At 41.7% G+C, this 24,689-nt stretch overlaps 1 protein-coding gene across 3 annotated transcripts in view; it reads right to left on the bottom strand.

Annotated features, from left to right (window-relative positions):
* Nucleotides 1–24,689, bottom strand: part of LOC105565557 (solute carrier family 12 member 4) — a 75,203-nt gene that overhangs the window by 31,181 nt on the left and 19,333 nt on the right. Inside the window, exons 1-2 of one of the 3 annotated variants that reach the window (XM_012018853.1) lie at nt 22,988–23,340; nt 18,325–18,706 (exon numbers count right to left, since the gene is read on the bottom strand). The exons of the other annotated variants lie outside the window; for them this stretch is intronic. Of the exons in view, the coding sequence (XP_011874243.1) occupies nt 18,325–18,382 (58 nt within the window). The 5' untranslated portion in view covers nt 18,383–18,706; nt 22,988–23,340. Of the gene's footprint in view, nt 1–18,324; nt 18,707–22,987; nt 23,341–24,689 lie in introns of those variants that run through there. 3 annotated transcript variants of the gene reach the window in all.

Raw genomic sequence — 24,689 nt, 5'->3', positions numbered from 1 at the left:
TAGATTTGAAGAAGAAAATGTTGGTTCCCTCGCAATTCACTTACAAATTAACATTTTTAGCTGCACGAAGAATCCGGAAATTTTTCCTTACTAATTGTCATAAAAGTGCAAAGGCATAAAAAGAAAAATACACTTAATTTATTTCTTACACTTAAATCCCGCAACAAACGGCGATTTACCCGCGGTTTCCTGATTATCCGGCGTATTGTATTAAATGATAAAAGACACGACCAAAATGATATTCGGATCTCTATTGCAAATAGCCACAATTTTGCGGAATAGCGATGGTCGCTGCGATCGATACAACATGCGGTGCACCTATATCGGGAAACATTGACTGAGTTGCAGCGGACCTTCGTAATTTTCGACAGGAGTTTGCTGAACACGTGGAGCGAACTAATTCGATTATGGACAATCTGACCGCGCCGAGGGAAAATTTAAAGTTCACTTGAGCAGCGCACACGCGATGCTGTAATTGCCGATTCCGTTATTATTTCATTAGCGTAATGCGTGTAACAATGTAAATTACTGGCACGTAACATGAAACATCGCCCAACACGGAGATTCGTCACCAAATTGCAAAGAATTGAATGATCGTGATATATTACGCTTTAATTACACCTACCGCGCGCGCCAATACGGCCGTCATGTGTTTGCAACGTGATAAAATAAGGAATCAATGTCAATTCTACCGTATTAAATCCAAATCAATTTGTGTAACCTGTGCATTGCGCATGATGGTAACGCGGTGGAATAAATTGGTACTGTATGCATACATACGTCGACAATATACACGTGCAACAATGCTGTGTCACGAACACCAGATCAAGGTTTATTTAATCTCAAACTCGCATCCTGTTAATTTTCAGTGGGTAATTTGCATTCCTAGGAGATTCCCAGAGAGAGAGAGAGGAGCAGGGAGAGGGAGGAGCCTAAAAGGAGGGAGAAAAAGGGAGAGAGATCGATGGAGGAAATCCGTGTGCGACTCTTGTCGAGTAATTTTGCTAAGTGAAATGCACCCAGGAATTAATTCGTCAGTAAACTAAACTACTGACGTCTATTTAAACTTCGCTCCACTTAAATTGATGTTCACATAAACTGCCGCCCCGTTGTGTCATTACCTTTAAGCGACTAATAATTTACCACTTTTAGAACTGCCGTACAAAGTGCTCGATTTATGATATCGATTATTAATAATCGATCGTACTTGATGACTCTGTCACACATCGAAAAGGGTCATGTAGACTATCAGTAGGGGGTAAATTATCGAATTCTTCAAGAGAAAGTGATTAGTATTAAATTTTTATTTTAGAGAATTTTCCCTTCAAAGTAATGATTTTCGCAGAGGCTAAGTAACCTTGAGACACGCTTCTCGCAATGCATTTTCTAAGCAAGATTATTAGCACTGGAGAGAGATAATAGGAAATAATAGAGATAAGAAATGGAATGTGTGTGAGAGAGTGGTTTAAAATTCTATTTTCGAGCCGCTCGCAAAAAATAATTGACAGAAGAAGAAATGTGGATATTACGGTTGTTCTCTGCGAGAGAGATGGCCATAATTTAACCGTGAGAGGTGTTACCGCGTGCCAGTCTTCACGATGCTCGTGTGAAACCGCGACGCTGAGGAGTATTCGGGATAACGAGGAGAATATAGGGCAGAGACTTTGGTCGCGTTACGAACAGTCTACTCGAATCGTAGTGCTGGCTGTTCGATTTTTATCCAGTGCGACGAGGAGCGAATAAAAGTGCCAATATCGTACGTTTGCGCGTCAAGAAATCCCGTTGGTACATCCACGGAAAGTAATGCCGAGCGCGATTTTGTTTAGACGACAGGCGTATAAAGAAACAAACGAAGACTTTTCGCGGGACTAATACGCGCAAATAAGTTTCAGATCAAATAAAAATTTACGGAGGAAACCAAACGCGGTAAAGTCTTCCAATTTTATTCCGATTATATTCTTACAGGTTATTTAACCACTCTTAGTTATTTTCGTTAAAACGATTGAACGTCTAAAGTGACTGAACATCAGAGATTAATAATGGACGACCAAGCCTTTCCCGTAACGGACAATGATATCGCTTCTATAATCTTAAATGAAAACTTGGAAAGTTTAAATTCTCCAAATCAGAGAGTCAATTACAAAGATATTTTAAGTTCAATGTTGCTGGAGTAGAGCCGAGCCCGGAGAAATCCTCGTTAAAGAAATATTGTCTGCGAGTTCGTCAAACGGTCTTTAAATGAGAAGTAAACGAGAAGAGGTGCGATTAATCCCGAGAACACCCCGTATCCCACTTCCCGACTCCAATCTCGGGCCTCTCGAGATTCACGCTCTCGGCGTGCATCCCCGAGCAAGTTTCTCGTGATCCATAAGAAAGCTATAAGCCCGCTCGATTTTCCCCGACGAAGGGTGTCTCACCCTTGCCGTCGTACGTCATTAGGGGCGGGCAGGCGGAAGGGCGCGGAGTGCCGGCTTGCGCGGCGATGAGTTTATGGTGGCTGAAGCACCGGCGGCGAAAGATGCCGGGCAAGCGGGGACTGTCGACAGCCTGGGAGTGACGTCATCCCCGGGTGAACGATGACGTAAAAGCCGGGGCAACGTTACGTTACGCAAGCGTGGTGGATGCGCGCTGCGCGCGCTCACCCACTGCCCTACTTTCTGCCTCGCGCGCGCATCAACCCCCGACTCGGGGATGAGCTCGGCGCGCTCGGCTCACCTCTTCGTCCTCTTCACGTCTTTCTCCTACTTCGCGCGTCGCGTTAGTGCGCGAACCGCGCGTGTCGAGAAGGAGAGTTAGCTCTCATTTCGAAAGGCTTTCAGTGTAAGCCCTATTTATTTAAGCATTTAGCAGCGTGGAAACGTAGAGAACGAAGAGTTTCGTATCGAAAGTTTATCGAAATAAAGCCCTTTCCCTCTATTTCTTTGTTGCGTGTATCTAATATCGCGAAACTTTGGTCCGGAACGTTTCACTTCCGATAATACTCCTAAAATGTCCGACGATACCTTCAAAATTTGCCGCATTATTCAATACGAGTGATATTTATTTCAGCATTTTAACATAGACGGACGAAGTAGACTTTTTGTCGGAAGTTATTATTTCTCTAGATCGACATAAAATATTTATACATAGCTCTGTTTAATTTCTTATTTATATTTTTTAAAATATTGCACTTCGATATTTTTCGACTTCTTTTTGCATCAGTTTTTATAAAAACGGCACGGAAAAATTGGACGATTGTTACATCGAACAATATTTTTCAGAGATATTTTCGTTAATTCTTTTATTTTGTGTAGTAAATCGTAAAATGTTTGTGCAATAAAATATTTTTAAATTTGCGATAGCAATTAAAAATCTCTCGGTGTAGCTTTGATGCGTAATGCTTTAATAAATCCGCCCGATACCGTGTAAAATCGCGGTAAAGCCACGACACCACGTTTCGTCTATGTAAAATTTTAATAAAATACGAAGTAAGATATTCACGCAGCGTACTTTCGTTATACGGATACACCGGATGAGAATTAATGCGGCAACTTTCAGGTAGATCGGCAAAATTGGCGAAAATTCCGGGGGATCGCCTCGAGCTCCGAGAGATCGTCCTCTCTCATCTTCGCGTATTCAAGCTCCATTAAGTTCAACACCGTAGAAGGTGCCCTGCGGCTATGGACCCGGGATAAGAATCGCATCGACTTCCCCTTATCTGGGTCAAAGGTATGCACAGCACGTCGGACATATGTATCTGTGCAAGACTGTGAGATGCACGTGTGTATGCGTGCACATCGCATCCCAGCGGTAAACAACATTGACACTGACGGCTTGGCTCTCGATCTGCATCGTTAATGTACAGGCACATTAAAACCGACTCACACAGCACGATAGCGGGACGAACATCTTCGGAAACACGAGAATTAACAGTTTCGAGAGATGGTCGGGGATTAACATTAAAAGAAAACTGGATTTTAAACGATTAAGAAGTATCTGCTCATCATCGAGATAAGCCCCGCTTATATATTGTTCCAAGGCGATGCTCAACTTGAAGAGAAGCGCCCTTTAATTATTTCGGAGATCAGTGGTGGAAGGAAATTCCATTGCGGATTTGGCTGATTAAGAGACACTTCCCGAACGTTACGATGGCTTGTTAATCCAATCTCTGAGACATGAGATCCCCGAGTGATTAAGTCTCTCTTTTAACATCGGTTGAAAATTTAATATGAAAAAAATTTTAATAATTAAAATAGGATTTTTGCCAAGATGGAACAAGTTGTTTTCCACGAAAGGAAATTATTCGAACGAAATGAAATAATTCATTAAATGCGAAACAATTCCGATGAATTTGAGAATTGCAGTAAATAATTTGTAAAACAAAAGCTGAATTTAGGAAATGACGCTCAACTTCTCGAATTGGTTCGCAGCGACTCTTATGAAACTTTAAATTAAACTTGAGAAGATAGCTATCGCGAAACAACTGCAAGATAAACGACTCGTGACACAAAAGTGTCCAAAAGCGACGCATCCGTGCAATTTCGATGCCTAGGTCTGATTTTTCCTTTTCTGATCAACTGTTAACTGGAAGTTAGTCGATTCTCTGTCACTTCTTAAGATAATAATATAGAAAAAGATGGGGAGTCGACTAACCTCTGGTTAACCAGAAAATGAAACGCCGGTCCTTAGGGACAAAAGAAATTATAATCGTCGGTCACTTCGCCGCCGCATCTTTACACGGTTTATCGCATATGTCGCTTAAATGTGCAAGGTCGATGGTGAATTATCGACTGGAAATTGCGAGGGACGGATTATCGGGCACCGAGGTCCTTAATAAGCGTTCCCTCACGGCAATTTGCACGGATGGTGTTGCATCAAACGGGTGACATTAAAACGCGCAATTCGGTCGCACGCATTATGCACGATGATCTATATCTGGAGGGACGGGAAGATATTTTGAAAGGACGAGAGATAAAACGTGTTACCCAATGATAAAAATGTATGAATTACGACGGATTCTCTGCGCGAAATAAACATCGACATCTGTCAGTCGATAAAATTTTACCCCCTCATTAATTTTCGATAAATCTTCGCCTAGACTGGAATAAAATTTAATGTTTAATTATCTATTTCAAAAACGAGCCACGGATGATAAAAAATAAAATTAAGTATCATCTCTTTTATTTTTATATAATCGCAAATAACGCTCTATGCATGATTCAGGTGCCTAAGCAATTAACAGAAGTGTCGCACTGACAGTAATAATGAAATCGTAATTAACAACACCGTCGGGGTCGACCGCAAAACCAATACATCGTCGATTCTAATGATCCTAATTGACCGATTAAACAAGTCCGATTAAACGACACTGATTTTGCACATAACGAATCAAGAGGCACCGAGGAAAAAATCCGAAAAACTCGAGGAATGTCCCGATTGAGATCGCAATTCGCATTCAATCGTGATTGAAAAACGCAAATGCAATAACTGCATCGTAGAAATAAATCAGATCAAGTTAAAAAGGAGAAAAGTATTATGTCGTAGCGACAATAACGTGACAAATTCAGAGGTGTCTTAAAATATTTAGAGATTCCTCGCATTATACCAATTAAAATGCGACATCGCAAGTATATGAATGATAACCGTATGAATGGAGGTATATCGTAAATTCTTGATCAATTCTACGTATAATTTAATTAGTTATTAATTATTAGTTACTAATTAACAATTTAATTCAGGTTTTGCTTGTTGTTCCCGGAAAGCAGAATTCGAAACTCTGGAGAAGACGCGCGATAAAGTTGTAATTTTCCGAAACGAGCTGTGTGTGTGTGTGTGTATGGATTCTCCAGGGTTGCGGCCCACTTTGCACATACGGTTAAGGTATCTATCGGATAAATCGCCGTCAAATAACTCGTTCGAAGGATTCATCTGGTGGAGCAAATAGTTCGATCCAGCGTCCGTTCGCGTCGGTGACAAGCTCGCTCGCTGTTCTCGTCTCTGTTCCAAGCGGCAGATCGATACAGCGGAGTCTGCGTCTCCAATCCGCGAGTATATATACTTTATTACCACGCGGTGCACCCGGTACATGCCCAGGGTACAGGGTGGCCCCCGCGACGACAACGCGAGCCGCGTTTCAAGGAGATTATCGCGTCTGTAAAAGGGGTTTATCGTCTGTTCCCGACTCGCCTGATGCTCTCCGACTAAAATAAAAAGCGACACCGGGAGAGACTTCATCAGGATGCCGTCTACCCTCCATCCGAGTTAACTCGCGCGTGTCAGTATCACCGATATACATTTAATCCGAGATTGCACGGTTGGAGTCTGGGATTAAATATATATCGTGTACTAACAATATAATTCCATTCGAAAGTGTATCTTTATGAAAGACAATCCCGTTCGAGAATGCATATTCATATAATCACAATTTTAACTTCGTAAGCTCTCGAAAATAAAATATTAATGTTACTTAACTTTTGTACAAAAATATAAATCGAACAGCGTAAAGACACGCGCCTTTAGTCCAACATTACAATCGCTCTATTTTCTAAATCGTATGTCAGAAATTTAAAAGAGGTAAAAGCTTTACATTTCTTCCTATTTCATGATATATTTTTCGTTACGGCAAAGACTTCTTTACTTTTGTCAAATGGAAAAATAAGTGGAATACGTCACAACTTGCACTTTGTCACTATCTGCCAATATTTCGGGTATTACAAAATTCCCTCACATTCCAAGTTCTGGATTAAACGTGTGTCGATGCACAACGCATTTTTGTTTGATTCCTTCTCTCTCTCTCTCTCTCTCTCTCTCTCTCTCTCTCTCTCTCTCTCGCATTCTCGATTAGTAATTAACGCGGTGCTTCCCGAAATTAGCTCAGACTTTATTAACCACGACCTCTGTCCTATCAAAAGATAAAAGAATGACATACGCGATTGTGCAAGAAAATGTGCTCTTAACGTTTTATTACTACTCACAACAATATTAATGCCGACACTAGACAATTGCAAGTGATCGATTAAACGAGCTAATTGAATGTTTTCTAGTGTGTCACGCAAGTCCCCGGCAGGTTTAGCTTATTATTTATGCACTCGTAGATATATTCTTTTTAGATCGATAAGGTAATAAGGATAAAAATGAGCGATTGTAATTCAGAAATTAATGCGACATTTAAATTTAATTAACGCGACTTAAAAATTTCGAAGCGAGGCGAGACGACGTGAGGAAATTAGGCGGGCGAGACGACACCCCAGAAACGTATTATCCCGCACTATTATTCATCCCAAATTATCCACAATGGCACCATGACTAAACGAGCGTGCGGGATACAATCTATATACTGTTAATCTCATTTAAAGAGCAGAGGAAATAATTTAGTTATCTTAATTAACACACAGAAATGTCTCGAAATGTTAAATTATGCCGATCGCAGAATTGCTATTTAAGGAAATTCCCCCGCGTATCTTCCAGCGTAATATACGCGAAAATGACATTTCCGAACGATTCCTCTCGGCTTCTCGATTACTCGAGATTTTCCGAAATGTCGTATATGCGTAGGCTTATCCGATAAATCTAGATTTAGCATGGAACTCAACATTCCAATTTACACGAAACCGGACTTACTGCCGAGTGAAAACTTAATTGCAATCGCGCAATGCTGTGGGACGAGGCGTGAGGAGACGAATAGGATTAAAGTTATTGCCCAACGTGGGGATCTAATTCCCATCGTATCCATGTTCTTCGGCAGCGGAAATAGCAGCGATCGCGTGGGAGAGAATCGGCGTCGGAAAAATCGATATCTATAACTGCAGGATCAACAATTTATCGAACTGGGGAAACGTTATCTGACTTCACGTGCAAAAGAGGGAGAGAAATTGAGTACGTGCACCCTATTTCATAACCGCCAATTAAAATAAAGTCTGTTAAACAACTCTTAATTCTATTGAGTTTATGTATGCTGGTCACCAGTATTGTGCATACTAGCTGATATTGTAACGAAACAACAACGGGAATAGTAAATATAAATATTTCTTATACATACAAATGCATTCATTCGGTTTGCCTTGCCAATTGCATTTATAATTAATTCAGTGTACCGTCGCGGAGTTAAAGGAGAATGCAATTACGATAAAGACCGAAGCTGCTTTGAATAATTCAATAAAGAGATACACAACGGGCAGCGACGCTTCTCCTGCCCGGTATGTTTTCCAAGCGGGGAAAAAGATGGACGTTTTCGCGTGATATTAAATTGATAGAAACGCGATAGAGGCGCTCGTAAATCAGTGGCATTTAATCTTTCATGCATGCGGCGGATTCCACGCTGTTCCAAGAATGTCACGAAACTCGGTGGTAGGTATCGCTACCTTCTCTCCCGCGGCGGAGCTAAATATTTGACGGAACAAGCGTGAGAATCGTCTAGCGCGGTTTAATGTTACATGATACCCGGCGACTTTGATGGACGTCGATAATATCCATCTGTGGCCATGAATGTTTTTAGCTAACTCCGGCGAAGAAATTGCCGAAAAATGAATGTATCGCGAATACGCGGGACAAAATCAAAGAAAAAGTTCACAATTCTCTCATATTACACTTTCAAGCGTAAATCCACAGAAACATGGCCTACGCCATGAAATATTATTAGCTTCACTGAAGAATTGTATATTCTTGAAATGTATACTTTACAAATACTCTCGATAGATTTACTTAATGAGGATCAATATTTCCTTCCTAACATCATGTTTATTGGAATATCTTCTTAAATTAAAAATATGTTCTTAATATTAAGAACGTATTCTTAATTCGCAACAACTTTAGTGATGAAACTCGATATGCGTCTCGGTACGTGTCAATGCTTGTTTCATCACGTTTCGAGTAGTGTTTGTAATTGCTCTGTGGTATATCGTGACTCAAATAATGGACGAAAAAGTGGCCGAGTGGTTAGAAAAAGAAGATTTAAGCAATTTGAAGGACATATTTGATGAGCAAGTATTTAACATATAAAATAGAATTGCTCGTGAATCGTGTTAACCTTCCTGACAGAATCTCTCGTCAGTTTCTGATTACAGAAAATAAGGACAAGCATCAACCAGTAATTAAACAAGTAGCTGAAGCTATAACTTGTCGAAAAAATCTAGCTATGCTGTATTTATCTGTACTGTAATAAATAGTAAGTGTTTACTTGTGGAACTGTTTTTGTTATGAATAATATATGATAGGAAAATGTATCATTTAGTGTATATTCTTTTACAATCCTTTTCGCGCTTATTTTCGAGTCAAATATTATCAAAGTAAGTGAAATATTCTTAAAGCAGGAATATAATTTTTTCGGTATCGGATTAGTAACATTCTACATGCAATTCCATTGATACGAATTGACATTTTATTCATATTTGCAAAACATAATAATATGAAGTAAACTCTTAAAAGAAAGATTGATGTGTCAGGTATATCTGCGGTACATTGTTCAGCGTTATCGCAAAAACTTTACAGCTTTCTGTATGGCGTACAGTCGATTAATCGATCATGACTGGTAGTCTTTAAAAGAAAGCTCGGTTCAGGGCGATGCAGTAAATATTGACCGGCGCGCATTCTTCGAATGCAACTAGGGACCAATGAGTATTTTACTGCGACGTAAACCTAGACGATCGTTTATCGGTTCTCGTTTATCGACTTTCGACTTCTACACGCGAGTATATTCCCCGGCCTCCCCTGACTACCACTTCCTGTTTTTATTTTCGCGCGTTAATCGTCGCACGGCGATCGAAGCTCTGACGATCTAAATAGAACGCCGGCGATAATTTTACGCGCTGTTAATTATTTCGAGCGTGTTTACTCGAGTCACGTCACCGCGGCATAGACGACGGCTTCAAGCAGACGGATCGCGTTTTCCACCTTCAACGTTTTGGAAAAGCGAGAAAGAGTGCATAACAGAAAAATAGCGAGCAGCGTGAAACACGTACATCGGGTTCAATGTTTCAAATATGAGAAATCGAGGAGCCGTCTGGTTGACGCAAATTTGACTTTAATAAAAAGAAAGCCCCGAGCCTTTGACATTTCAGATATGCGTTTTGGGGGAAAAAATAGCGTTGCACGTAGGTAATCCCATGAGGTAAAAATGTGTGAAGCGAACGGATCGCACGGACGTCAATTTGCACGTGGCAAGGGCCAGAAAAGGCCAGCGATGACGCGACCTAGGACGCGGACCGAGAGGCGTTCACCCTTTTTGCCACCTCGCGCGCGGCTCCGACGCTTTATATCAATATCTGTAATCGCAACGCTCGCAAGGATAGTCGACGGGGATAAACGGTCGATCAAACGGAGGCAACGGCAGAGGACAGCGGGTCGCCGAATGATGGAACACGGGGAAAAACAATGGCGTGGGACGGAGGGAATTGGAGCGTGCAAAGAGGGAGATCAGTCGAAGAGGGTTTCCCGAAATTAAGGTCTCAAACAGGAAAATCTTCCGCGCTTAGCGAACAAATCTACTTTAAAGAAATCCTAAAATTTTTGAGACGTTATACTTTTAACCGTACACGTATTTCGCGTTGTACATTTCATGGTATACTTGCTGTTCGATTGTTCGAAAATTCAATTAAGTATCGCAAACTTTCTTAAATAATTCAATTATTATATTAAACATTTTGTTCATTTTCCTCAATTATATTGAATATATTTCTTTCACCAACCACACACACACACACACACACACACACACACACGCACACGCACCCACATTTTCTTCCTGATACTCTTATGAAACACATTTAATAAATCTATTTTAAGGTTTACCGTCCAATCTTATCTGTTTATTCTTTCCTTTTCTCTTTCATCGTTTTATTTTTATCATAAGCAAAAGCACACGAAGATGAAGATATCAGTAGCCTTAGACTTGAATGTATCACAGCTTCTCGTAGTTGCATTCGCAGTTTGATTAGTTCATTCTTAGAAAATTATGTTACTGTTAAAAAAACAGTGGATATCATAACGAGAGATCATAACGAGAAATGGTATAATGATTAGATCCCATAGTACTGTTTTAGGAACAAGAATGAGTTTCTCCCCAACATAACTTCGTTAAATATGCATGTCGAGAATATATTGACATAACATGGATGAAGAAACTGCGTGAAATATTAAAGCAGCGTTCAATTATAGATCTAATGTCACTACTTTGCTTCTTAAATATAATAAATGTGGCAAAAATGCTTATAAATACATTTTCTATTGTCTTATATTCGCGAACGTGTTCTATATACTTAACCGGCCGTGTTCGTGTGTCGCGCTCGTTTGAGTTCCGTGTCGACAAAATTAATGAATTAAATTAAATATTGCAGAGCGCGAGAAGATTCGATGTCGAGGTTACTTCGATCGATCGCATGTGTAATGAGTATCGGAGAGTCAACGAAAATAACCGCGACATTGAATGGACGACGGGAAGTCTGAATGGCGGAAGAAAAAGGAAAAGTTGAAGCGATAGGATAAATGCCGGAAGGGCGTTGTTGATTTATCTGGAACATTGCTCTACAATCCCGTCTATCTAAAGAAGATTGCTTCCGCAACGGTGCATCGATACCGGTGTTACGTATCCAAAGTGTCTAAGGTATCAGCCTATAAAAGTGAAGAATTCGCGCATAATATGTCAAGCAAACCGGCCAAGAAACGCACTAAAATCCTTGCCACTTTTATTCCAACAATTTAGTCACGAACTAATGGCTCTGTCTTTATGTAATTAAAAAAAAAACTATTTGTTATGTCTTAATATTTTCCCTTCACTCGCCTCGAAAACTTTGAGCATCTATCGACAATTCCCGATTCTGGTGGGGATAGTTTCGGATGTTTTGCCAGTTCGAAAATTCGAAGAGAGCAATCCAAGTCACCGAAGTATCATATATGTACATACAGTGCATCGTTGTGCATAAATCTTCAAAGATGCGGTCGAGTGCCGATCATATTTCTTGAGCACGTCGGAAAAACTGGCTCGAGGTCGGTAGAGGTTTTCGATGAAAATTCGCCGGCACACATCTACCCCGCGTTCTCCGCTCTGCCTGCTCCATTATCCTGGCAATATCCGGTGCAGCATGCGCTTCTGAAAATCGGGTCGGCGCCGGGACCGATCCGGGCGCCCCTCGTCGAGGGAGTAAATTGACAAATTGGGCCAATCAGGTATGAATGTACCGCCAATCGTGGCAAACAGCGATATATTTTTTGCTCCCCCGTGCGCACTCTGTCTTCCGGGAATATAGTCCTTCGGACGGGCTAATGACAATAATAATTATAATCCCGGATTTTATTTTGAAATCCGCGATGATTCAGAGACGTAAGTTACGAGCAATCGCGGATTAAAAAGTCCTTTTATTATTAATTACATTCTAAAATATTCTATTCCTTTCAGAATTTCTGCTCGCAATTCGACTCGCAAAATTAACATTAAAATATCTTTAATGTTAAACTAGCATTAAGAAATTTATAACGTTGGATATTAATATAACGTCGAATATTTACGAAAAAAAGGAAAGATTACGTTTAACTTTTTCTCAAGGAGAGAACGACCTCAAATTTGTAGAAAATGAGTATCTCTTATTAAAATAAAGCCATAGTTTCGCTGAAAAATCGATGAACGATTGCGATCTACATTCGCACGCGGACAACGTCGAATAACGTTTGCAGTTTATTCAATTGTCGGAAGTTTTCCACCAATATGAAACTCTCAAGGTCTCCGACTTAGAAAAACGCGCGTTTGCGGACTTGCGGAAGGACGGAAGAGCTCGTTTGCATGACATTTTTTCATCGATACGATTAGCAAAGTTACGCCAGCGGTAGTTCGCGCTGAATGTTTCATAAATAGCATCCGCCACTCGCGTGCATGAAATTATCGTAACGAACTACGATAGAGAAGTGGCGCTTTTTATCATTGGCCGTTTAATGCCGCGCGGCGATAAGCAATGCAATAAGAATGTCACCACCGACCGTGCCACGGTCGCTATCATTCCGCGGCATCGTTACCGAGTTGTCTGCGCTCCATCGATTTTCCTCGACCTTGTGCCACGCGGCGAAGGCATGAATTACCCCGATATACTCTTTCGCCCATTCGTCTGTCTCTTTCTCTACGTTTCCTTCCGTATCCGCGAGTTATATTCAGCGCACAGATATCGCGAGATGGATCTACCGTTTTCCATTAATTTTCCGCCGTCGCTGCTCCCGGTGACACCTTCTATCCAGCGGAGACTGTTGTCGCGGATTTTAAATCGGTGGGTAAATCGCACCGTGTGCGTCCACCGCTTTCTACATCCGACCGCTGTCAATCGAAAGTCAACAGTCACGGAAAAGCGAGCGAACGTGCTCTCCACATTTGAAACTAATTTTAATATAAATTTCTTGTTTAGGCAACGAAACTTTCCACTCGGTCCTGTAAGATGTAAATCAATTGCAGGACCTGGCACAGCTAGAGGTAGCCACTTAAATTACTATGCGAATGTCGTTTAGACAATTTCTAGGAAATAATTTTCTTATATTGGAATACTTTTGCTATATCCCTTCGGTGATATTTTACGAGGTGATTTTCATTCTCTTCTTGGCATACTTATATTTTGTCAAATAGGAATCGTAAATGAGGCTGTTTATTACTGGGCTGCCCTTAACATCGTTCCTTGTACGCGCCGAGTTATATCTTTCACAAGTGAGGCCCACGTGAAGCTGTAGTATAACGAGGCCGAGGTCTCGAGTGTCACGAGCAAACCTTTACCCGTTCGTTAACGCTTTCATCTCGTTTTCGACGTTCCATTTCTTTTTAAGATCCTCAAAATGCGATCCCGTGTTGTGTATCCTGTGCACTAATTCTAGAACTCGGAGAAATCTCGTTCGGAAATTAATGTTGAGAAAATCGCGATTATCGCTGATCTTCGAGTAGGAATTATATAGAGAGCAGCGATAGAGAAAATCGAGTTGTAACGGGGACATTCGAGGCTCGCCCCTCGTTCTAGAGATGCGCGCGGAATGCCGCGATCCGTTTAACGATTGAACGCCTCGAAATGGCACCGCTAATTCCTGACTTCGTTGAGTAAAGAGTGAACGAAAGAGAGCTGGAACGCCCGTCGTCACTTTATAGAAATATTTCCGCCGTTATTCTTACCAAGTGAGGAAATGTAGCTGCGGAAATATGTTCATTTTCGCAAAAAATGATGTAAAATTCACAATGTACCGAGGAGCAGTTCTACAATTTTATCGTCGGACTCGGTCGGTTCTATTACATCTATTATTTTCTCACTTTACTGTCAACCCAAAAGAATAGCGTCGAGTGATTTATGAGTTCCAGCGTCACGTCAAACGATGTAATATCGTTTGTCTAGATTCAACCTTTATTAATGCCCGCATTTATTTCAACGCGTTCTAAACACCTTTGTACTTGCTTTGCCGCCGTCTACTCATTTTTATTCATTGCTGTTTACGTTGCAAAAACGCGTCCACGAGATAGCGCGTTCTACACGAAGACACGTCGCTTATATCGGCGACAACCGATCTTTGCCTGTCGAGTTACGTGATCGCATTTGCGAGCCGTCAGAAACTTCTCCAGCGACATGTAATGATCATCTTCACCGCATAACGGGCATCTTGAAAATCAGTTTCGAGACCGTTACCGCTGTCGGAAAATGCGCGGAGAGGCGAGAAAACTGCAGTCTTCCCTCTTACGCGCGTCTTTCGAGAAATGCTGAATTTAGAAAACCTTGGCAGAAAGAGAGCGAAGCCCTCTTGGTGGTCCGCAATGCAACGTCGCTGCCAGACCATCGAGTACTTCCCTTTCCCTTTTGTATCTTCCTTTTTCCATCTTTTTCACACCGCAACCGTTACGTAAATATAAGTATCGTAATAATAAGTCTTCGCTTTTAAAACGACTGATTAAAAAAGAAGAACTTCTGACAGATCATACTCTAACGATATAAATTTAATAAAGAACGTCGTCTTTTTCGAATAATTTCCAGTAATTCGCGATTAAAACTGTAACGAGAACCGTTTACACGTCGCGCGATGACGGCGACTATTGTGGCAAACACGTTTTAGAGATTAACTGTCGTGCCGTTTAACATCTATTGTCGCGCCTACGTCGGATCGCAAGTAGTGCAGTCGTGAGATGAAGCCGACTATGAGAATCGGGAATGGGATAAGACACGTTTACGGCCAGCTCGATCGACTCTCCGCGTCTGCGGTCGTTACTTTGTTGAAATACCGATGCGTCGTTCAGCAATACTTTACCGAGCGACTACGAATTTCAGTTAGCTCCCTAATCGTGTTTCGAGCATAAATTGATTGCAGAGATCAGAACAAGCTTTAAAAATTACCGCTTTATCAAATCGTAAAGAATTATAACACACATCATTTAAAAGTTAATAGATGTGTTCAGTAATTTTGATTCTGAGATTATATAATTTCATAAATTTGTGTGAAAATTATAATCTTTCAAGAAGTACGTTTCAAATGTTGTTAGAGAAATGAGACCGAAAAGGAAAAGGGAGGAGAGCGGATGTGTTCGTCAAATGTGTGATGTATGCCGAATCAGAGTGCTTAGAAAAATATATACTCTGTCAAAGCTCAAACAACATAAGCTTATTAAAAGCTTATTTGCGATTATTCGCCCGAGTACGAGATCTGCTTTGTGACATACAAAAGTGAATTATTTATCAAATAATTGAACAATGTACACAGAGAGAAAAAAATAGTCATTTTTGGACCCAACCATATTTTTGTAATTCTCCCAACTACGTTTTTTTTTTTACAATATTTTACAATACAATTATTGTATATTACTAAATTAAAAGCTCGTTTTGGTTTATGACAACCATATCATAAGTTGCATGGACCAATATTGTGTTTATGAGAACTATAACATTGTTAGGTCAACCATAACTTACGTTGGAGGAATTATAAAAATATGGTTAGGTCCAAAAATGACTATTTTTTTCTCTCTGTGTATCGTCTCGTTGCGAGTTTTACAGGTCGATAGAGAGAATAAATATAAAATAATTTCATAAACTTAAAGGGAGCAGTTATAATACATCGTTAAACTTGAAGAATCGATCGCAAATTCGTAGAAGGATCGATTCATCGTTAAAATTTGATCCGGCAGAAGTGGGTCACGTCACTTGTAGGGATCTCGATACTCGAGCCAATGGCTTTGTACATCTGCTCACAGTTTTTACCGAGCTTCCGGGACTTCTTAGTAAAGGGTCCAAGGGATTAATCGAGATTAACGGCGGGGTCAATTGAAAATGCAACGGCTGGGCGAGGCATTCAGCGCTCGTTCCGCGCGAGAGATCGCCAGACGAACAGTTACTTCGGGATAGGGTTAATCCATAGAGATTCTATGCCATTGTTCCCAGTGGCCCGCATTTACATATCGTACAACGCCAGCTCCGACCCGAGCGCGAAGAGAACGTAAGGTGGTAAAGCTTCACGCTGCACTGACGATAAGAGAAGTTATCGCGGAACATGTAACCGCCGATCCTTCAACTTACAACGAAACTTCAAAACAAAGATTAGTCGCGTTGGATCGATCTAGTATACGCGCAGTTAAATCGTCATCGATGCGTTGGCATATTGGACGCGTAAATTTAATTAAAATTAACGCGTTGTATATAAAACGACTGGGAAGAACTTCTCTTCTTGAACCCTTGGCAAAATTCAACGGCTGCTTTAAAATAATATCTACAAATGAAATTCGTTTCTCAGAATCTGTAATTAAGAAATTTAATATAATAATAAGAGTCTGCCTGTGAAATCGAATAAGTTACCACATTTAGTCGCCGAGTTAAAATTACGAAGGACGTTTAAATCTTTCCACGTGGAGTCTCCGCGTTCACATATTGGATATTAAATAGATCGACAGTTAAATAAATCAGCGCTCAAATGGGATTATCGAGAGAGTCGGTGCTAAAGGTTATTATTATTCTCATCGTATGATTTCACTGACGAAACGGTGTGCATTTCCTTCCTTCATTAGCCCGCTTATCCGCGATCACTGATATTTATCTTGGAATCACGTGCGCGTACTAAGCGGAGAAATTCAAGTAGGCAAGAATAGCCGCAATCTCATCGCGAGCGGGATTTTCCGCTGCAGGTGTGCAATAAAGACGCGCACGCTTGCGACACGCGATACGACCTGCACTTGCCAAATTCGGAGTCCGCAAAATAATGAAAAAAAGAGCAAAATCGCATCATCCGATTCACGGCAGGTTGATCGCGACGTCTCGTTTTAGAGACGCGCCGCTGACATCGCGGATCGATTAACCGCTGGTCGCGCATCGATCAACGCGTTACGCAATTAAGGGATTCCCTCCGTGTCGCCGTGCCATTCGATCTTTGTCAATTTACGAGAGATTCTATCGCGATTCCGCGCGATCGCGCAATTTCGCCGCGAAAATCTTCTTTAGAAGATTTTACCGGTACTGAAATATTTTTAGTTTAAGGCACGATTAATCATTTTCTCTCCTCTCTCGCGATGAGGATTACCTCGGGGGAGAAATTATTATGGAGGAGAGATCTCACCGAAAAGCGTTATGCAATTTAGATTGATGTTCCTTGAGCATGCAATTTCTTCGTGCTTAATTGATTCGGCCGCTCTTTCTGCGATATATTTTAAGCAGCGGTTAACGTATCAGCGCGGCGCATCGATCATTTCAACAAACAATTCACGGGTACCATTTGCAAGAGATAGTCTTATATCTAGTGTTGAAACTATTTAAAGAACGTCTATTTTCCCTCTCAAGGGTCACGCGCCCATTACAGCGTATTTCACACTGTATTATGCGGAATTTGCATTTCGCGTTAAATATACGAGCGTAATAATAACCGCTCTCTTAGAATTATCTAATCGTTAGCCTCAGGATTACGCTATTATCGCGCGTCACCGACCAGCAAACTGTGTTAAAGAAAGAAAAGAGAAAGAAAAAGTTACAACATTGATGCATAACATACCTTTCGGACTTGCGTCAATATTTATTAATATCATCCTCGATCATCACGTTCGCGTGTTATAATAAATTAGTGAACTTTTGATAAACTCTGATTATCGACTATGCCCGACAGTTCGAACGTAGTTGGCTTTGATAAATAAATTATAGAGCCAATAAATTATACGACACATGTACACGTCCTTCAGCGTAAATATTGATCGGTATCTCCATTATTGCCCACTTGTAATAATAAATTTATGTTCGAACTCTCGATGATGTATTCCGTATAGAACAGTTTCGAGTGAAATTGTCGAATAAATCGTTTTTACCATTAGCTTTCTCTCTCCCCCCTCCCCCCTCTCTCTCTCTACCGAGATAAAAGGAAAAAACGAGTGCAATTACTTGCCTTCGACGATCTGCTCCTTCGTCGCTAGAATCAGAGGAATCGCGCCGGAAGCACTCATGATGTCTGCTGCAGCTCACCGTAGATGGTACCTTCACACGCGTACACACGCACACCGGGAGAGCGACAATACTATAGCAATGACATCCACAGTCTCCACAGTCTCGGCGGGATCGATTTATCGAATGACAGTTTCTATTTTCGTGCCAGCGCGGATTTCGCGCGCGAAAAAAAAGGGGGGAAAAAGTCAGGGAATCTCGATTGAAGAGCGAGATTCGCTCCCCCTTTCCCGTCGGAGAAGTTGGCGGTAAACTCTCGGCGGCGGATCTTCGATTTCAGCGGTCCGCGAAAAATCGCTCAGATCGGATTGAACGCACGGTTAATTCTGGAAGCATTTAAGCGACTGAACGATCCAGTAGAAAGCGCCGTCGATAGTTGGGCAGATTCGACGAATCCGAAAAACCTCGATGAATATTCACGCAAAAACTGATCTATAACGTTACACTTGACATAAATATCTCTTATAAGAGATATATCTATTCGTCACTTTTTTAAACACGTGCAATCTTTCCGCAATCTCTCTCTCTTTTACTGGCATTTTGCTACGACAACATTGCGTGACTTATCTAAATTATGTTTATACGCCCTTTTTTCAATTAATTACAAAAGTGTAATTATAAATTTATTGACGCAATTACTATATTCTTATGCTGCCTAAAAGGGAAAGAGAGGGGAATTAACTGTTTGAATAATTAAACTTGTTTGCAATCGAAAATATATTGGAAAATCACGGACGTTATTCCTCGGTTGCTTATAGAATATCGCTTGAAAATGTAAATAAGATTCCGATCGATCGTTAGTAAATTGGCTTCCAATTCGCTAATGCTTCAGGGACACGATCAAGCGCTCGTGACCCGACGGGGATTCCGTTTTTACAACGTTAATAAATACACCACAAAGCTTGAAAAATCGGATCAAAGCGACAATTAATGTCGGAAAATAAAGGACCTCGTTCGGCGGGATGAAGGGAGTAAACTGAAGGGGAGACCAGATCGCGGAAATAAATAAAAACAGCTCGAGAAAAAGCTAACAAAATTAACCGTTTAAAATAGGCGAGGCGCACGCGTGTGTCACGCTCATGGGCTGCCATTCATTCGTTCAATTTTTATCTTTTACCGTTTTATCTGCTTGATTAGAAGAGCGTGATGCCGGTTTACGTTGCACTCGTTGCGAGCGGTGCAACGTATTACGGGGAGAGGAGAAAAAAGGAGAGAGTTAACGCACGGCTCCGCTATTTCTATTACACGTCAGCGGTCGATAGGACGTAACGCTCATCCAGCATGCATCACGCCACATCGTCATGTAAACCTCTATACAGATACACACGAACAACAAGTGTTCGTAATACCGTTACCGTCGTGACTTTCGACCTGGAGGTACAAGAAAGCCGTCCGATTTAATTAGCGGCGACTGAAACTCGCGATGGGATCGCAAGATATACGAAACTTGCCAAGTATCGCGTGTCATTAGACGTTAAACTTTATTCATCGAGCATTTTCACGACCCCTTAATTTACTTGGTCCGTAATTGAGTGATATCGTATTCCCCTTTACGCGAACCGCGCCACGAGCGACAATAAAATTTTCTCGAGACTTTAATCGAGACGCAGCTCCCTTTCGTCACGTTCGCGCGACTTTTCGCGCCAATTAATTTGTACACGCGAGCACATCGGTACGTCTGTCAGCGCGCGAGATTTCTAATGCCACGCGCCATAATTGCGTTATGAGAATTGCATTACCGCGCGTGATATAAATTGTGGATATCGCGCGGATAAAGTCAATGTCGGACGGCTGTTTCGGTTCCACTGATCGTTACACGTCTCGTTCGTTTACGCGGAGCATCGATCCCGCATGTGACACTGCGCATTAACGTACAAACGATCTTTCACGTGTACGCCTCCTGTCCTTCTCTCTCGCTCTCCACCTCTCGATTTCCGAACGAGGTCGAGGGGAAAAACGTTGCCGTACGACGAACGAATCGAAAAAGTCTCGTGGTTGGTACTGAAAATTGACAGCGACACCTCCCACCCGGATGATAAATGGTGGATAAAACGATCCGTGAGTTCGGAAAGACCGAAAGCAGGACCGTTTTGCCGTCACACGGTGAATTATGATCCCCGGAGAAACGTGTCTCATCGTTGTTTGCAGAAATATTGCACGGTTCCATTAACATAACGTGATAATAACGTTTGCGACGCGACTTGCACTACGTTAAGTCAATAGACGTCGTAAAGCAAATGGCAATGCTGGGTGAGAGCAACGAGGGAAAATGTAATAAATAGAGAAATAATATCTTCGGCGGTAATATCGGTAACGGAAGCACGAGCGGAGATAACGGACGCTCCGTATAAAGAAACGGAGGCACGACGGCCTAATTCGTGGAAAATTAATAAATTAACACACTCGCATGTGCAACAAGTCGCTCTAGTACGTCGCGTTGTGCTACATTCGTTACGTCTGTGAAAGTGAATCGCCATGGTAAACGAGCTATCGCGATTCTTGATTAATTAACCGAACAAAACGTGAGCTAACGGGAATTCCTTCTATTTTCGTATAGGTGTCATCGATCTCAGTGTTGCTCGTCGATTCGCGTATCAACCAGCTGCTGCTAGTTGGAGATCGAAATAACACTATACGTTATATTTTCCGTATATCGCTTTTCTCTCCTTCCTCTCTGCCCGCGCGCGATTGTTTCTATTGAAACATTTATTTCTCAATTTATCTTCGCCGAATATTGCTTCTACTTGGAGCAACAACGTTTATAAATTCCTCATCACGAAATCTTCACGATCGATCATTCCTCATTTATGCCCATCGAACTACATGTTTCTCGTTTCTACCTCAAATTTATTTCTTGCCATTATCATGCCATTTTTATTGGACTACATACACAATCAAAAAGTTAAATAATAATGCTATTATTCGAGAACACGCGTAAAGATAATTGGTTTTATTTATTATCATAATACCGCGTCACTTTCCGCGTATAATTCCCTCGCAACCGTATAAAATAAGATTAGCGTAATCCGCGTTGCATTTGGTTGGAGCATTTCTTCCATTTTTAGCGCGACGTTAATTGTAAATATTCTGCAATATTTTTTATCTTGACGTAAAATTATTTCCACTGCTGCACTCTTAAGCCACTTTATCCAATAGTTGGATGCCTTAAGTAAGAATTTGTAAAGATAAAAAATTGAGGAATTTTTTTGCCTCCCAAGAAATTCTTAAAAAACTATCGCGCGCTAGCATTCTAGATCATTTTCCCGTCACGAACGAACGATCTATCCCGTAAAGAAGTTCTCGGGCTCATCTGGCGATACTTGAGACAACTTCCCAAAACTTCTCTTCGGGATCTACAGCAGATCGTCCATCGAGGATCCTGGAAAGGCGGCCTAGTTATACCCGGATAGGCTCGGAATGGGAATGGATCGATGAAGCCGCTGCCTTTTCTACTATCGACGTCACGTGATCTTCCAAGGATCAGTCCGACAATTTATTTAGATTACATTTCGATTTAAATAGTTGCTGCTTCAAACATATTCGAGGAGCAGTGAAATTTTACCAAACTTTTTGTCGCATAACTTTCTCGGAAATAATCGGGGATACCACGACTTAGATTCTTAGAATATCTCACGAGCTAAAAGATACAAGAACCGCTATTCCTGTCAATGTCATATCGTTCGAGAAGTTTCATGGTCATGATTGTGCGGAATAAATTATGCCGCCTTAAATAAAAGCGAGAGATTTTGATAAAGCGTTATTATAATACATTTAATACATTGAGATCTATCGTGAGGACGTGTCGATAATCCTAATAACGGGAAAGAAAATTGCCGCAAAAAGGCACTAAATTAGAATTGGTTTGTTTAAAATAATTGTCGCTTTGTGAAAGCCATTAACAATGATGTAAAAATCGATTGACATACAATGTGTAACGTTATGTGTCTGGATGCCTTCCTGCGATCAAGTATACACTGAAAGTACAGAACGATATAAAAGCCCGAATATTTTTCATACTTTCGTAACTTTTATATTTTTAATTTTTTATCTCATACTTCTTTATTATTCAATCTTTTACCTTTTATCCTATCAGTGCTTTTTATACTTTCCGCGTAACACAAAAATAAATGTATTTTTACTCTTATAAAGAGTTAATCATTTTTTTCTTTTCTACACATTCGTACTTCGGGATGCAGAATTTATAACAATTTATGTAACACGTAATATATATTTCTATATTTTACATGATAAATATATTCTCTAATTGACAAAAAATGTGTGAATTTATTAAAGACTGTCTCCTCGACACTTATATCATTTTGCATTCCAGGTTACTACCATTCTTTCCTCATAGGATGTTCGACTCACCCGAAACATTCCCTCCGTTCAACGAGGCCTTCGGATTTTTCCCCGAGAACAAAATCAAGAACCACCTGCGTGCCACGGATGAGGAAGAACCGAACAATAGCGCCCAACTATTTCTCGCGATCAACTCGAACGAACGAACGAACGAGCAAAACGCAACCCTCTTCTTCCCTCCGTCGTCGACGCTTTACACTCTACACGACGATCTAAGTCCGACCACAACGTAGACGTAGATCACTTACGATCGATCTGGAATGTCGCCCTCGGGCGGGACACTGCGAGACCGTTCTCCGGGCGACCCGGCGAGAAAGACGGAAATAGAAAGAGACTGAGAGAGAGAGAGAGGAGAAAGAGAGAGAGGGACAAGGTATATACGGCGAAGAGAAACGGAGAAGGTGTTAGCTCTCTCGTAAGGATCGAGTCGCGCGGCGTAATGACAATGAGGATCGGGATAAACTATCGGAGCGACGGGAGACGACGCGACAGCCAGGATCGACACACGCACAAGTGGTTTTTCGCGTTTCGCGTCGGGTGTCGGGGGTTGGCCTCTGCCCCACTCACCTGGTAGCCGCGTAGGGTGCGCACCTACTACTACCCGAGTAGAGGTAGGCTACCACCCGCCAGCGACCGACCCATCCGCTCACCACCTAGCCGCCACCCACTCCACCACCCTACTGCTCGACTCTCGCTAACGGCGAGTTAGGAGCTCTCTCTCCGACCGTAGATACGTTATGTACACACGCCTGTGTGTATGCGTGTGTCTGTGAGCATATTGACTACCTACGCGTACGTGCCAGATGCGGCCTGCGGGTTGTTAACGCGTTCCGCTGCCATTTGGCAAGGCAAACCATCGTCTCGCCGAATCTGATCTGGATGGCTCACCTGTTAACCACCGGAAACCCGAGGCTACGTTTCCAGCGATAACGGCGGGGAAAAAATGACTTCAACGGTAATGGCGGTTCATCAGCCGGAGGAAAAAAGAAGGAGCAGCCGCGATAGCAATTATCACTTGGTTCGCGTCCGTTATAGCGGAACACGTATATGAATCAACCCCACTGCGGGGAAGTTCATTTATCAGAGAGTTTTGTGCAAAGAGAACGACATGCCTTCTTGGAAAAATAGTTCGTTCTCTCTACGAGAAGTTAATTGAAACATTAATATACCATTTCACCCAATATTTCACAATTTTAAAAATTGACGACAAGACGTCGACGTAAGGAAATATACCTTTTAAAGTCTTTCATCAAAATAATCAAGTACACGCTTTTGTTTGGCTTCCCTTTCTGTTATATAATAGTTTACGTTTCTTGGCCGTATAAGAACCTTCGGAGGGAGAAAATATCGCGAGGCGAAACGCTGACCGAAATTAACGGAGTATCGGCACAATTCGTCCCGAAAAGGGTGTCCGCCCGTGGAATTCAATATCTCGGCGCGAGCGCGGCATTCCCTTCGAGGAATATATGTCGGTCCCGGTATGTGACATATGTATCTGTTGTGCGTATATCGCCCAGGCCACGATCCTAGGACACTAAATTTAAGAGGGAAGTCGGGGAGGGAGCTACCGTGTCCGGAGCACGTTCGTTAAGCGAACGAAGAACTGAAGATTGCGTCTGACCATGCTAAGACCTGCCCTCGCCGCCATTGACGGTCCGCCTTGCAGTACCCGCTCTCGTCCGACCGCAATCATACCTATTTCACTTGGTAATCGAACTTGGTGCGCCAGACGACGCGTTTGACAACTGCATGTAACAGCCGAAGTGTTCGCCCTGCCGGGAACGAACAGAAATTGCACGAGTAATATTCACGTTTCCCAATTTAGAATCAATACAATCTTACTTCCACGTCTGTTTATCGTCCCGAGGCGCGCAGGTGTGCCAAACTGACGCTCGGCGTTTCAATTTTCATTTTCAAGCGAGAAAAGGTCAATTGATCTCCTACAGAATC

This window comes from Vollenhovia emeryi, unplaced genomic scaffold (assembly GCF_000949405.1).
Source record: "Vollenhovia emeryi isolate VEMERY1.0 unplaced genomic scaffold, V.emery_V1.0 DF939151.1, whole genome shotgun sequence".
In the NCBI taxonomy this organism is placed as follows: Eukaryota; Metazoa; Arthropoda; class Insecta; order Hymenoptera; family Formicidae; genus Vollenhovia; species Vollenhovia emeryi.
This window is presented reverse-complemented; position numbering and strand designations above follow the sequence as displayed.